At 51.2% G+C, this 14994-nt stretch overlaps 1 protein-coding gene and 1 pseudogene across 2 annotated transcripts in view; one reads left to right on the top strand and one right to left on the bottom strand.

Annotated features, from left to right (window-relative positions):
• LOC135908691 (endothelin-converting enzyme-like 1) overlaps nt 1–14099 on the bottom strand; it is a 34257-nt gene extending 20158 nt beyond the window's left edge. The window contains exons 1-3 of one of the 2 annotated variants that reach the window (XM_065440557.2): nt 13718–14099; nt 13045–13368; nt 826–1001 (exon numbers count right to left, since the gene is read on the bottom strand). In XM_065440557.2, the coding sequence (XP_065296629.1) occupies nt 826–1001; nt 13045–13368; nt 13718–14032 (815 nt within the window). In that variant the 5' untranslated portion in view covers nt 14033–14099. Of the gene's footprint in view, nt 1–825; nt 1002–13044; nt 13369–13717 lie in introns of those variants that run through there. The other variant, XM_065440551.1, reaches the window with a different exon arrangement.
• LOC135907606 (uncharacterized) lies at nt 7134–8144 on the top strand (annotated as a pseudogene).
• Nucleotides 14100–14994: the final 895 nt, after the last annotated feature.

Here is a 14994-nt window from a genome sequence, read left to right on the forward strand (position 1 = left end):
AAACCACCACCCTTCTAAGGTACCTCAAACTTTGTGGTTCTCCCAGATGCTCTCAGCCCAATTTTTAATTTCATTCTTTCGTTTGCTTAGCGCATTACTGAATATTTCGTGCCTTAGCTTGTTATTGAACTTTGCCCTTCACACCATGACGATGATCCTTTTGTGGGAAGCAGATAATGCCATGTTATCTTAGCAGTAGAAGACGAGGACGAGGTTGACGATTACTGCTTCTGACAAGAAGAAACTTAAAAGAAGTAGACACATTAAATGCCATTTGCAAGATACTTACATCGTTTACCCCTAATTTATTAAAAAAAAGGGTTTTCTTCATCGTCCGATTCATGGCCTATACCCCAGAGTGGTATACGCGATTTCACTACCGAACAAGAAGACAGACAAGAAGAGTAAACAGCTGTTCCCTCTCAGCTAACTTGCCTTATCTTATCACGACGGTATCAGTAATGGTTACAGGTGTATTTTCTTCTAATGTGCAGTTGTTAATCAAAGGGGCAGTCTAAGGTTGTCACGCGAAGTCACTATAGGTTCGGCGCATGTTCAGCTAAGCATTCGAAAAACTGTTCTTACTGACACAGCCGCCTGAGACAGAAAGTGACAACAATGCGCTGAGAAACAAAACTATGGCCTCTGTCGTAGGTAGCTTCTATAATTGAGGTTCCTTTATACACGCGTTGCCCGACTCACTCTGTGAAGTGCTTTCAATGTTGGCGTTTGTAAAAGACTCCGCATAACACCAAATGAGCGCTAAGAACGGCCCATATCGTGCAATTTATTATGTAAATCAAATCAAAGTGTTGTCTTTCTCACCGATGGTGCTCGCAGTCGGCGGTTGGACAGCTGCTCTGACGTTGGTGCTTAGGCGTCTTGTACACAAAGAAGGTGGAGGCCAGAATGATCATGATCAGCATTACGATCACCACCACCACTTTCGTGTCGAACGGCCATCTCGAGTTTCTGAGAGCAGCCGCACGGGCAGGCCGATTCTGCGATAACAAAGCTCATGTTCAGCAACACGTGATATACGGCTAGTCAGGTATTAGACAAAACGAAAGGTACGCCAGAACCCATCTCCCGGTAACTGTCGAGGGTAATGCGATTAGCATTCAAACAACGTAGCGGCGCAGAGCATTGCTCATGTTACGCTTATTCAAAATCATTGTTGGTCATTGTGAAGCTTTGTGCTGTGTCACTTCACCTACACGGTGGCCATGCACAACTGGCTCAGAGCCGAGCGGGAAAAGCTTAATGCCCTCATTAGAAAATTCTTCAAGAGAGCCCTCGGGCTGCCCGTCAGAACGCATACAGAGGACCTCCTTCGGCTCGGCATACACAACACCATGGAAGAGATAGCCGAGGCTCAGGAACGGGCCCAGCTAACTCGGCTGTCCACCACGCCGGCCGGCAGGCGTATCCTCGAAGAGATCGGACTCGCACCAACCAAGAACTTGGCTGAAGACACCCAAATCCCCAGAGAAAAAGGGGAGAAGATCGTGGTCGCCCCTTTGCCCCGCAACGTTCATCCCGTTCACAACGTAGGTCGTCGCAAGGCAAGAGCATTGAATATGCTAAAGCAAGTAAACAGGGACAAAATCGCAGCAAGCTTCGTGGACGCAGCTGCATACCGAGACGGCAAGGCTTTTGCGGTTTCCGTCGTTGACACGCTGGGCAAAGTTATCAACTGTGCTTCCGTCCGGACGACGAACCCAGAGGTGGCCGAGCAAGTGCCCATTGCACTCGCCATGCAAGACGGTCGGAGAGACAGGGTGTATAGCGATTCGAAAGCCGCCATCAGGGCATTCCAGAAAGGCCGGGTAGCCCGGCAGGTAGTTCAAATTCTGAAAGGCGCTAAACACGGCAACACCTCCATGCACTCGATCCTTTGGTTCCCTGCACACGTCGGGGCGATTGAGGGGGTTCCTCTGAACCTCAACGAGTCTGCCCACGAGGCTGCGCGTGGCTTTACCGACCGCGCTGCCCTCGGGTCGGGCGACTCTCTCCCCGGACACCGAGACGCTCCTCTCACACACAATGAAATAACTAAATTCTTCTACTTAGAGAGAAGGGTTTTCCCCCCGCCTCACTCCAAGTTAAGCAGGCCGCAGGCGGTCACACTAAGACTTCTGCAAACGAACTCGTACCCAAATCCGGCGTCCCTTAATAGCATATATCCAGAGATTTATACGAATTGTTCTTGCGTGGCCTGTGGTGAGGTAGCTACGTTGCCTCATATGCTCTGGGAGTGCGGGTCGCTGCGCCCGAAGTTCAACAAGGAAGAGTGGGACGACCTCCTGCGAAGTCCCGTCTTTGAGGATCAAATCCTGGCCGTCCAGCGCGCCCGCGATCGGTCCGGCAGACTAGATCTGTCAGTCCCGTCGTGGGATTAGCCAGGTGCGCGTTGTATCGCGCTTTGCTGGACCAAATAAAAGTTTATTCACTCACTCACTCACTCATTGTGAAGCTTCTGGTGCTTCGGCTACATGCGACATACACAATCTTCGCTGTCGGCCCACTTCGATATGGCACTGGCTTGACATGGTCACCTGTGAGCATCATGGCTTGACGACAAGACAGGGACGATGAGGGACTGACGAATAAGGAGTGATGTCAAACAAAAGGACAAAGGCGGTATGACGACGACATGACCACAATGAAATAAATTCCTAAATGATGACGGTGCTATAACAATGACAGCGTGACGACCACGGCTAGAGAACATTGGAAAGATGATGGTGGCGTTACCACGACAGTATGAGACGACAACCGGATGAAGAAGGCGGAATGACGACAGTGGCACGACTGTGACCACGTATATAACGACGACGGTATTGCAATCGATGCGTGACATGCATGACAGTGGCTATCGTCGTCATGAGCAGCACCCTATTTTTATGTGTAAAGTAGTACGAAAGCTCCTCTCAATGATCTCCAATTACCCCTGTCTTGCGCTTGTGACTTCCTACAATTGCCTGCAAATTTACTCAATGCATCGTCCCACCCAGTTTTCTGCCGTCCTTGGCTGCGCTTCCCTTCTCTCGGCACCCATTCTGTAACTCTAATGGTCACCCGGTTATTTACCCTACGCATTGCATGGGCAGCCCAGCTTCAGTTCCTTATCTTAATTTCAGCCAGAATATCGGCTATCCCAGTTTGCTGTCTGACCCACGCCGCTGGTTTCGTGTCTTTTAATGGTACGCGTAACATTTTTCGTTCCGTCGCTTTTTACGCGGTCCTTAACTTGTTCTCAAGCTTTGTTTTTGTTAACTTAGAAGTTTCTGGCCCGTATGTTAGCAACGGTAGAACACAAAGATTGTACACTTTTCTTTTCAATGACAGCGGTAATCTCCCAGTCAGGATTTCGTAATGCCTGTAGTATACACTCCTGCCCATTTCTGTTCTGTTAATTTTCTACTCATGATCAGGGTCTGCTTTGACTAATTGATCTAGCTAAACGTACTCCTGTACATATTCTAGAGGGCGACTGGCAATCCTGAATTCTTGTTCCCTTGCTAGGCTACGGAACAGTATTGTTGCCTTCTGCGTACAAATGTTCAACCTCACTCCCAAACTTTCTCGGTTAAGTTCCTCGATCATTTGTTGCAATTCCTTCCTTGTGGCGCTGAACCGCACAATGTCATCTGCAAACGGAAGGATGTTGAGATATTTGCTGTTGGTACTCACCCCTAAGGCTTCCCAGTATGACAGCATGAATACTTCTAAGGATATAGTGAATAGCATTGCGGAGATGGTGCATCCTTGCCTGATGCCTTTCTTGATAGATAACTTACTGCTTTTTTTGGGGATAATGAAGGTAACTGTGTGATTGTGTGATTTTTGTAAATATTTCGCTGGATAATCGCACATGCCTCCTGTAGTTCTCCACTACGCAATGATGCTATGAATGCTGGCGCCTCTCCTGAATCAAATGCCTTTTCAAAATCTATGAAAGGCTTATAGAGAGGTTTATCGTACGCCGCAGATTCCTCCATTACCAGATTGATGACATGGATGCGAACCATTGCAGAATATCCCTTCCTGAAGACAGCCTGTTGATAGAACTCAAGTTTTGCTCTGATTCTGTTGGAACTTATCTTGGTGAGTATTTTCAGCGATATACAGTATAGCGACGACATGATTGTGATTGAATGATGACAGCATGAACGATAGCATGAACGACAGCATCAGTGGAAGGATGACGAAAATATTGCCACATGGTGTGGCACAGCAAGGCGACTAAAGAAGAGGAGAACGAGGTTCGTGTCGGCATCGCGCGTCGCCGTTTACGTTTTCGTAAAGTGCAAACGCCTGGATCTTGATTCAGCGTGCATGCTACAGGAGGGTATACGCGACAATTGGGTGGAGCTTACTGGGCACACTCAACTTATGCAGGAGACCCCACTGGGCAGCAAGAACCTCGCCCCACAATTGGAGTTGACACCATATCTCGCCTCTCTTCTTAGGAACATAGGCGATGTGGAGGTTCAACAGCTGCTCTGACCAATGTGGTAATGTGAACATATATATATATATATATATATATATCAGTCTGTCGGGACTGCTGACAGGCGGGACATCAAGCCACTAACACTAACTAGAAGTGGGTGCCATTTTGCCTTTGAGAAGTGTGTAAAGCATGCGATGATTTCGCATTGCGAAAACTTGAAAGGGATAGTGAAAAACAAAATAAATTATGTGGAAATTATCGACAATTATGGAGTTTTAGCAAATAACCCGAACGAACGAACGAGTGAGCAAGGGACACTTGCCCCTTCCTTAACTCCCATTTCCGCAACTCGCTTGCGCCTTGGCGCGTTCCCTCGCTTTCGTATTGTCCCTTCGTGACAGCTGTTAAGGGCGAACGTGTCCACTTACTGCTCTCCTTGGAGTGCCGGAGTCCGCGCCGTCAGCGTTCGACGGAACGCTTGGCTGTGGTGTATTTTTCGTGGGCCAGCATCCGCTATGGATTCACCTCCGCCGCATAGTAACAATCAGCTGGCCACCGCTGAGCAGCCAGCGAGACGTGCGATGAACGGTCACGCGACAGCCTCCTTTCCACCTCTGTCTCGTTCTTCTATCCTGTCAGCGCAGGAAGAAAGCCGATCCTACTCCTTCAGCTTGCTAAATGCGGGCTGTCAACAATATGACATCCTCTCACCCCTACTATTCAACTTAAGGACGAATAACCTAGCCCATAGGCTGCAAAAATGCCCAAATCTGCATTTTGCACTTCATACCGATGGCTTCATTATGAAAAAAGGTGACCGATGACATTGCTTTTTGGCCGACAAAAGGCTCAAGCGTCGAATAGGAACGAATACTTCAAGGATAAACGTAATGCACGATTTCGCCACAGAGAATGGCATGAAATGCGCACCTTACAATTCAGGCTGAATTACAGTGCACGGAAATTATCAATACTCGAAAGCTGAATTGAAGCTTGGAGATTCCACGCTTACAAATCCCAAGAAGTGATGATTTTAAGGTGGCGGGCACAACACAATATAAGAGCCGACCAAACCCTAAAGACTCTAAAGACTTCGGTCAAAGAAATCGCAAGAATGATAGGAAGAGTTGATCGGAAGACAACTAAGCGAATCAAATGCAATGAGACTTGTTCAAGCTTTTGCAATAACCAGAGTTACCTACAGCACCCCTTATCAAGAACTTAACCGTAATGAGACAGAGCAGGCAGACGTCCTAATATGCACGGCGCATAAGGCTGCCCAGGATATGCATTTTCCGTCTCCCACGGAGAGACTCGACGCTTTCGGGATGCACCACACATTTGAAGAACACAAAGCAATGTTGATGGTTACACAACAAGAACGCCTAAACATGTCACAGGCGGACAGTAGGGTCTCCTAGCAGCTGGGATACCCGATCAAACTACAATACTACAGCAACGAAAGGAAGCCATACAGAAGGAGATAAGAGAAAAACCCCAACTCTCCCCCATCTTCCAAAAAATCAACCCAAGATTTCATGAAAGGAGGCGCAAAGCCCGAGCCCAACAATTAGAAAGAAAAAAAAAACGATTCGGCAATAACTCCCACTCAATATACACACATGCAGCGCGGGACATTACGGGACATATTGTGGTTGCTTCGGGAAGCGTATAGTAGCGCTGGGCCAACAGAAATGTAGGGGTTGGCCAAGTTGAAGTTTGGGGGTGGGCCAACATAAATTTCTGGGTGAGCCAACTCGTAATTTAGTGGTGCTGAAACTGAACTTTGTGGTTGGGACAACTTGAAGTTTGGTAGTTGGCGAAATGAAATTTGGGATGCGCCAACTAAACTTGGGGGTGGGCAAACTTTAAATTTAGGGGTGGACAAACCCATATTTGGAGGGCGGCCAGAGTGAAATTTGGGTGTGGGCCAAATTAAACTTGTGTTGAGCCAACTGAAACAAGGTATACGCTTTCGGAGACTTAACCCCGTATACAGAAATGCATCTTAACTTGAAGGTCATGCTTGACTTTATATAAATGACGCCTTTTGTGAACGCGCTTATTACGTTTCCTTTCGTGCGTCCACGACTGGCGTCGTTTAAATGAAGTCAAGCGTGGGCTTCAAGTTAAGACTGCATCTCTGAATACGACGGTTAGACAGCTCCATGGGGGCTTCTGCATACTTTATTTTTCTAGGCGGGCTGCGTACTCTCACGCTATTACTAATCCGATGCGTAATAAATCTTCGTTTGTAGTTATCCCTCCACAAGCAGCGCTGGGCCAGCTTTAATTATCAATAAATCCTGTGGTTTTGTTACATTAAGCCCCGAGTAGGCATGTACGCGGCGTTTAATGGCTCACATTGGCTCCAATGCATGCCACACTGCGACATGGGGGAATGCAGACGCAGGAGCGTTCGCTTCAGACGTGCTGCGCATCGGTTCCGCCAATTCTCGGCCGGAGCCACGGATAACTTCACGGCACCCAACCAAATTTGTTACCATCTGATGAAGCAAGTCACCCAGCGCAAGTGGACGCAGATTTCAACCATGCAGGTGGGCCGGTTTTCGGCCACATTTGGGCAGTTTCTTACCCCGCCACGTAGACGACGCCATCCAGCCTGACGGCGACGCCGATGCCCGGTGGCGTGAAGACTGCTTCCCGAGGCAACATGGCCGTTTCCACGCTAACCCAGCGTGGCTACGACCGGGACGCGATGTCCTGGACGACGGTTCTAACGACGGAGGAGCCCAATTCTGCGATGCCTTCGAACATTCGAAGTCAAGCTCTCCTCAACGCGGCCGCTCGCCGCTTGCAAGAGAAAGCCAAGATGGTGGCACCCGCCGCCGCACCGGCCTCCGGCATCCCAGCCGGCAAGACGCCGCCTCCCGCCTCGCACGCTGCGGAAAGCAAGGGCAAAGTCTTCACGAAGTGGAAGCCTCGCCCGCTACTAAAACCCAACCAGGATGACTACGTGATCGTTGTAAAGCCACGTGAGCATATTTCCTTGCACGAAGCCTTCTCCGAGAATCGCTACAGGACAGCTTTCACGGCTTACCTCGGGTCTGAGCAGGCAGAGACCGCATCGATTCTCCTTTCGAGAGAACAACATTTGATTCTGATCCATACCCCGGACCTCGAGACGGCAGACCGAGTGATTGGGGATTTTTCTGTCAACAACGATGGCGGAAAAGTTTGCCACGGTGTCACCGTGGTGTGCAACTCGGACACGACGGAGACACTTCAGCAAAAGGTGCGTTGGAGAGCAGGCACCATTGTTGAAGAGAGAAAATTTGGCACATCGAAGAAAGCGCGTGTTACCTTCGCCGGAAAGGACAAATCGCGTTTTGTTCACTATGACAACATGGTGGTGCCCGTCCAACCCTACTACCGTACAGTCCCTGCTTGCGGCAAGTGCGGTGCTGTCGGCCATAGGATGGACGCATGCCCAAACCTGAGACAGGTCACTTGCGGTCTGTGCGGGCAACAGATTCCACTCGTGGAGGGGGTGCGAGCCCCTCACGAATGCGTGCCCAAGTGTTCAGTGTGCGGTGGTGGACACGCCACGAACTCCCGCGAGTGCACTGCAAAGTTCCGCCACTCCAAGATAGCCGCCTAAAAAGGCGGCAAGACCAAAACGGCGGTGAAGAAAAAACACCGCTATCTTGAGCTTCCCGGTTAGGCGCTGCACCGGGAATTCACCAAGACCGGCAAGCCAGCCCCCCTGCCGGAGAAGGCGGGAGGCAATCTGCGGCGCCACCACACGGCGTGGCCGGGGCCTGGGCCGACGCCGTGAAAAAGGGAAAACAGGTGAGCATCGCATGCTGGGCTGCTTCCTCTTCCCCTCCCTCTACTCCTCCTGCGGTGTGCAGCGCCGAACAAAACATGATCGCGGCTCTCCAGGCGCGAAATGAGATATTGCTACTGCTAAAGAAAATTACAGCACTGGAACCAAAATTGACGCAACCCCTCTCTACCCCCGCAGTAGAAGTAATGGAAAGCGAGACAGAAGCGCCGGCAGAGGCACCTAGCGTGGTAGCCGCTCTCGAGGCCCGGATCAACGCCTTCGAGGCCCGTATGTAGAGCCGGATTTGCGCTCTTGAAACCCAAATTTCCGCGGCCATGAAGGCCGCGATTGCCAAATTGACAGAGATGATTCCCTCTCTCAAAACTCAACCAATCACGCAAACCGCTCGCACCACCCGGCGAGCCGGCCCAACTAAAGACGTGTCCGGACGGTACCCCAAAATGTTTCGACGACAACTCGATTTCGATGACGAAGACAGTTGCTCACTCTCCGGAATGGCGGATGCTCCCCTCCCCGTGAGTGCTGGCGATGGAACATCGTCTTCGCAACCCCTTACCAATCTTACCGATCATGGCGGTCACCCCTAAGCTCAGGAAATCCCTCCGATCCAAATTGGCCATCCCCATCCTAATTACGCAGTTGAACTGTCGAGGGTTTAAGGCCCACGCTAAGCGGGCCAACCTACGATTTTTCCTCACAACAGTCGAGCACCTTCCTTCTGTGGTATCCCTCCAGGAGCCTGGGAGCAGCGCCACACTTACAAATTACGCCACGTTTGAGCAGGAACCCCTCTCCTGTATCTGCGTGCATAAAAATTACACGGCCAACTTCGTTGACCTTGACCTCAAAACAGAATTCTCGTGCGTGATGGTGACCCTACTTCCGCTACAAAAATAGGACCCACCACTACACATTCTCAACATTTATTGTTCCCCTAAGTTAGCCAACATCACTTTCGCAGACCTTTCTAGCCGCGCCTTAATGTCTGCGGGTAGGGATCCCCTGGTGATCGTGGTGATTTCAACGCCCCCAGCACACTTTGGGTATACGCGCGTGAAGAGGAACGTGGACGTAAGCTGGCGGAACTTATGTCCACGCTGGGCCTTATTCTCCACACCGACCCTGCCCACCGAACTCGCGTGGGTAACTCCGTGACCCGGGACACGTGTCCGGATTTTACCCTCACCAAAAACATTCAATATGTAGACTGGGTCAACACCGAAGAAACCCTCGGTAGCTGCCACTGTATTATCAATACAACTATTCGCACCTATCTACTGGCAAGACCTTTCGCACAGGCAAAATTGCCCGATTGGACCAAATTCCGGCAAACATACACTAACTCGACCCCCATTCAGGAGCAAGGGTACCACGTCTGGTCCCAGCAATTTGTTTCCACCCTTCGCTCCACGGAAACCCAAATTCAACTCTCAGAGGCGACCCCGGAGGTGGACAACCACCTCCTTCACCTCTGGGAGGCCCGGCACAGCCTTGTCCGCCGATGGCGCCGGCAAAAACACAATCGGAAACTCAAAATTCGCATCGCTGAGCTCACCCAACGTGCGGCAGCGTACGCGGCCCAGCTCGCTGACTCTAACTGAGTGGACCGATGCAACACGGCCGCGCGACGAATGTCCAGCCGGAGTACGTCGCGCCTCTTCCGCACCCTAATCGACCCCACCCAAACTCGAGCAGAAACACAAAAATATCTCCAACGAGCCGTGCACTGCTTCGATGGAGACACTAAAAATTGGCATGCAGACTCCGAGATCAATACCTCTCTACTCAGCAGGACCCCCGAGCGCCCGCGTACTCGTATGCAGGTTCCGAGAACGCGGAGATGGACCAACCGTTCCAGCTACACGACCTGAAGGCGGGTCTTGCAAAAATGAAGCGAGGAACGGCGCCGGGACTTGACAAAATTACAGTCAAATTACTTGCCATCCTTCCCGACTCTGCCTACTCCACACTCCTCGCTTACATGAACTCCATTTGGATCGGGGAAACGCCCCTCCCAATTTATTTGAAGACCGCTCTGGTCACCTTCATTCCCAAAGCTGGTAAAGCCTTCAACACAGACAACATCCGCGCCATCTCCCTTACTTCTTGAGTGGGAAAATTAATGGTGACGATGGGGCGCGACAGGCTGTCTGAGTTTGTGGAGAACAGAAATGTTTTCGCAGACGCCATGTTCGGATTCCGCCCACACCGGTCCGCACAGGATGTCTTGCTTCAACTTGACCGAGAAATTCTCGACCCGATCGAATATCCCCTCAGTGACAAAGTAGCACTCGCTTTTGATTTGAAGGGGGCCTTTGACAATGTGACCCACGAAATTATCCTAACACATCTTTGCCAAACAGATTGCGGCCGATACACCTTTAACCACATTAGGCAATTTTTCACTGACCGACAATCATACATTCGGATTCAGGACAGGGAACACGGCCCATACCAATTAGGCACGCGAGGGACCCCGCAGGGAGCGGTCCTGTCGCCGCTCTTATTCAATTTGGCAATGATGAGACTTCCCGCTCAGCTGGCGAGGGTCGACGGCATCCAGCACGCGATGTATGCCGACGACATCACCATTTGGGCTAAACACGGCTTGGTAGGAGAAATGGAGGCCAACCTGCAGCAAGCGGCGGACATCGTAGACAACTGTGCCCGTCGATGTGGCCTACAGTGCTGCCCGTCCAAATCTGAATTTGTGCACATACGCCTCTCACCAAAGTGCACCACCAAAATCGACTTCTCCCTTAACAGTGGACCCATACCCGAACACGACGCGATCCGAGTATGGGGCTCTTTATCCACAAAAATCGAAAAGCCGACACAACATTGGCCAAATTGCGTAAGGTGGGGGACCAGGCGGGCCGGATGGTCCGCCGGGTTTCGAACAAGCGCGGGGGGTTACGATGCAAAGACGGCTTGCGGCTGGCGCATGCATTTTATGCGAAGCATATTACTAGAGCTCAACCCAGCTCCTCAGGCGCGGCGGTGTCGCCTTCAATACCACGTGACACCGTGACGTCACGACAGAGGAGAAACGGGGGCTCCAACTCGCGCCGTCGCTCACGGCATCACCCCCCGCATCGGACGCGGCGAGCGTCGAGCAACGCAGCGTTCGGCGCGACAACGAAATGTGCGCCTGAGCAAGCGCCGCACGCCTGAGGCGACGCCGATGACACTGGCTTTCCTGCGACACGAGCTCCTTAACGCTGTCGCGTTAAAATAAAGGCTAGTATGCTTCGCATCCTGGGCTTAACCTTAGCTAAGCCACAGCCATTTTTTTTTAACCAGTCGAGTCCTTTACTCGGCTCCATCCCTCCACCTACGCAAATTTTACGAGAATGCACTCGAAGTCGTTCTCCGTAAAATGTACAAGCGTGCCCTCGACCTCCCGGTCAGTACCCCCAACCTGCGCCTCCTGGGCATGGGGATGGTGAACACCTTTATGGAGCTGCGAGAGGCACACTTGATGAACCAGTACACGAGACTCTCTAAAACGCCGTCGGGTCGCCGCCTCCTTGCCCGACTACACATCTATCATTCAATACATACGGAAGAGCACGTGCATATCCCATCACAGTGGAGGTACGCCCTGCACGTGCGCCCTCTTCCGGTCAACATGACACGAGAGGACCATAGTGGCAGACGCCTCGCGCGGGCGGAAGCCTTGGCTCGCCACTACGGACACAAACACGGAGTCTTCAACGTGGACGCCTCCGGCCGGTACCATGGGGGTCGGTACACGGCTGCAGTGGTCCACAAAAACACGGCAGTAAACGGACTCACTTTCCGTACACACACCAATAAACACGCGGAGGTGGTTGCCATCGCGCTAGCCGCCGCAGATCAACATTCGCGGGTCATCATCACCGACTCGAGGGGTGCTTGCCGCAATATTGATCAGGGGCACATACCATACCTTCCCTACAAAATTTTGCAACACAGCGACTATCTCGGTGCCCCCTCGCACAGTATGATTATCTGGACTCCCGCTCACACGCGCCTCGAAGGAAACGAGACGGCCGATGCCGTCGCCCACGCGCTCACTTTCGGGGCATCACCTTCATCCCCCACCGATCCGGACCCCGAACCCAATCCCGCCTATACTTTCAAAGAGATCGTTCAACTCTACGAATCTGGCCATGCCATCTATCCCAAGCCCTGTAAGGGCCTCACAAAGGCGGAGGACCGCCTTCTCCTTCGCCTCTATACCAAAACCCTGCTGTGCCCGGCAGCCCTAAAATACTTTGACCCCGCTTGCACAGGGGAGTGCCCGCACTGTGGGGAAAAGTCCTCAGAGATTTTCCACATGCTGTGGACATGTCAAAATACCCCAAATCTACCCCCCCCCCCAACCAACCCTTCCCGTGAGGACTGGGAGGCAGCTTTGCTCGGCTGCTCCGACCTCACGGCCCAACGGGCCTTGGTCGAGCGGGCCCGGGCGGTGGCCGACGCCAATGGGCTCCCGTAAGGGGGAGCCCTCCTAGTGTTGCTGCAAAACTTATGTAAATAAATGTTTTTCAGACAGACAGACAGACTGCGACATTGTCGAAACTGTACTTGCGCGTCTTTTGTCTGCATTAAGTTTTCGAGCTCTTCAAGCCGTAAAAATAGCTTCGCTGAAAAGCACAGCTGCAAGGTACACCCAGCGTGCACCCAGCGATTCTATGCCGCTACAGCGCAAGTAACTAAAGCTTGAGTGAGACTAGAAACTCGGTTTTTACTCTCCTGCCTGCTGTACGTGTTCAGCAGTGCGACTCACCTCGGAAGATGATGGATCAGCGCGAACGTTCCGCAACTTGGGGAAGGGATACAGCGAACCGTGCCGTGGGGATTTCTTCTGCGGAGAAAGAGCCAGCGTCCCAAGTGCCTCGTAGACATCGGCGACTTGGGAATGCGCCTGCTTCTGTGGTCGTGGCTGCCCTGGAGCAGCAGTCAACGCATAGTCTGTCAGCGCCTTGGAGCTCGTCGTTGGCGCTGGTCCCACTTCAACCGGCTTTCGTTGAATCTCGGGGGCAGACGCTCCTTTACCTTCCACAGTGCAGGGTGGTACGTCTGGTTGGCCCGCTGTCTGGGCCTCCTCATGCTGAAAAGCGAATTTGTTACAATATCATCAGTAACGCACGAATAATAGTGAACGAGGAAATAAGAGCATAGTGCGGAGGGATGAAGGTGAAAAAGAATAGCATTAGCTTCCTGCGCATGCTACACTTAACGGTGATGTAGTGCTCGATGTTTTAAACAACAGCAGCTGTAATAATAATAATAATAATAATAATAATAATAATAATAATAATAATAATAATTCCTTTGCTGTGAGAATTTGTTTCGACGTGGACGATAATTTCCGCAACGCCTACGCTACAGTGGGCAATATAGCGCTATGCATAGCGGTACTGGGGAAAGCCTTTATTAGGCGAGTACGGCTTACTGACCACGATGACTGGGGTCGTCGCCTGGCACGTCGCCACGTTGGTCACTGAGGCTGGCATCACGGAAGGGCACGAAATTGAGCCCTGCGACGATGCGGGCTGGGATTTGTTGTGCTTGCGATGGTGGCGTCTTATCTTGCGGCTAGTGGTGGCGCCAATTTTCTTTGGAGATGTGCTCTTGGACCTTGCCGTGTGGCGCGTAATGGCCGTGGTGTTGGCAGCTGTGGTGGGCAGGTTGTCCTCCTGTCGTGGGCGAGCAGCGACAGCGGGGTTGCTCAGCTGGCTGCCCTCGGTACTCTTCTTCATTGACGACGACATAAGGCTGTTGAACTCCGGAAAATAGCGAAAGAAATGCAGGAGCAGCTGAAAAGCCCTGGTCACTGCACGATCAGACGTTTTCTTCTTCTGCGCGTGCCTTGCGAGAACGCTGCCTCACGTTTAAGCAGAGCTGCACGCGCTGGCGGTAGCGATGCATAAAAAATAAGACTTTGGCCGTACTCATGTCACGATGTCCGTCGACGGTAATGCGAACAGCATTCAAGCATTGAAACCACAGCCTTTCTTGTTGAAGTCAGGTTTACTTAACATGTGAAGTGGTCCTTCTCAGACTTCGGTTGATTCGGATGTACAGAGTGTTTCACGTAGCATGGGCCAAACATTAAATATATGCAAATGCCACGTAGCTGTATCGAACCAAGGTTATGTTGCTTGCCGTCGCTTGGAGATACTCAGATTATTGTTTTCATTTCGCCTAATTAGATAATGAGTCTTAAATAATTAGTGACTTCTCAAATATTACAGTTCGATTAAAAATGCCGCAGTGAAAATTGTAGAGCAACATGAAACGGTTCCGGTACAGCTTACTGTTGCTCACTACGTCGCACATAAAAGTGTTTCTTCGAGCGGGTATGAAGCCCGCGAATACACGGAGAATTGTTGTTGTTGCCCCAAAACATGGCTCGTACCCACTCGGAATTGCCGCCCGTGTATTCGCAGGCTTCTTTCTCGCTCGAGAAAACACTTTTCTGTAGCACGTATTGAGCAACAGAAAGCAGTGTCAGCCTATTTTCATTGTGCTCAACAATTTTGTCATTATCACTTTTCATGTCATTGTGATACTTGAGACGTTAGTTAATTATTTAGGACTAATTACATAATTTGGTGGAACTGGATTGTAAAACTTTATTATGGTTCTACAGGACACGCGTAGTGTGTTGTTGGCGTCTCCCACGTAAGCATCGACAGGGAGCGCCTGGCGCCCGATTCGCGGGCCTGCTGGA

This window comes from Dermacentor albipictus, chromosome 7, assembly GCF_038994185.2.
Source record: "Dermacentor albipictus isolate Rhodes 1998 colony chromosome 7, USDA_Dalb.pri_finalv2, whole genome shotgun sequence".
In the NCBI taxonomy this organism is placed as follows: domain Eukaryota; kingdom Metazoa; phylum Arthropoda; class Arachnida; order Ixodida; family Ixodidae; genus Dermacentor; species Dermacentor albipictus.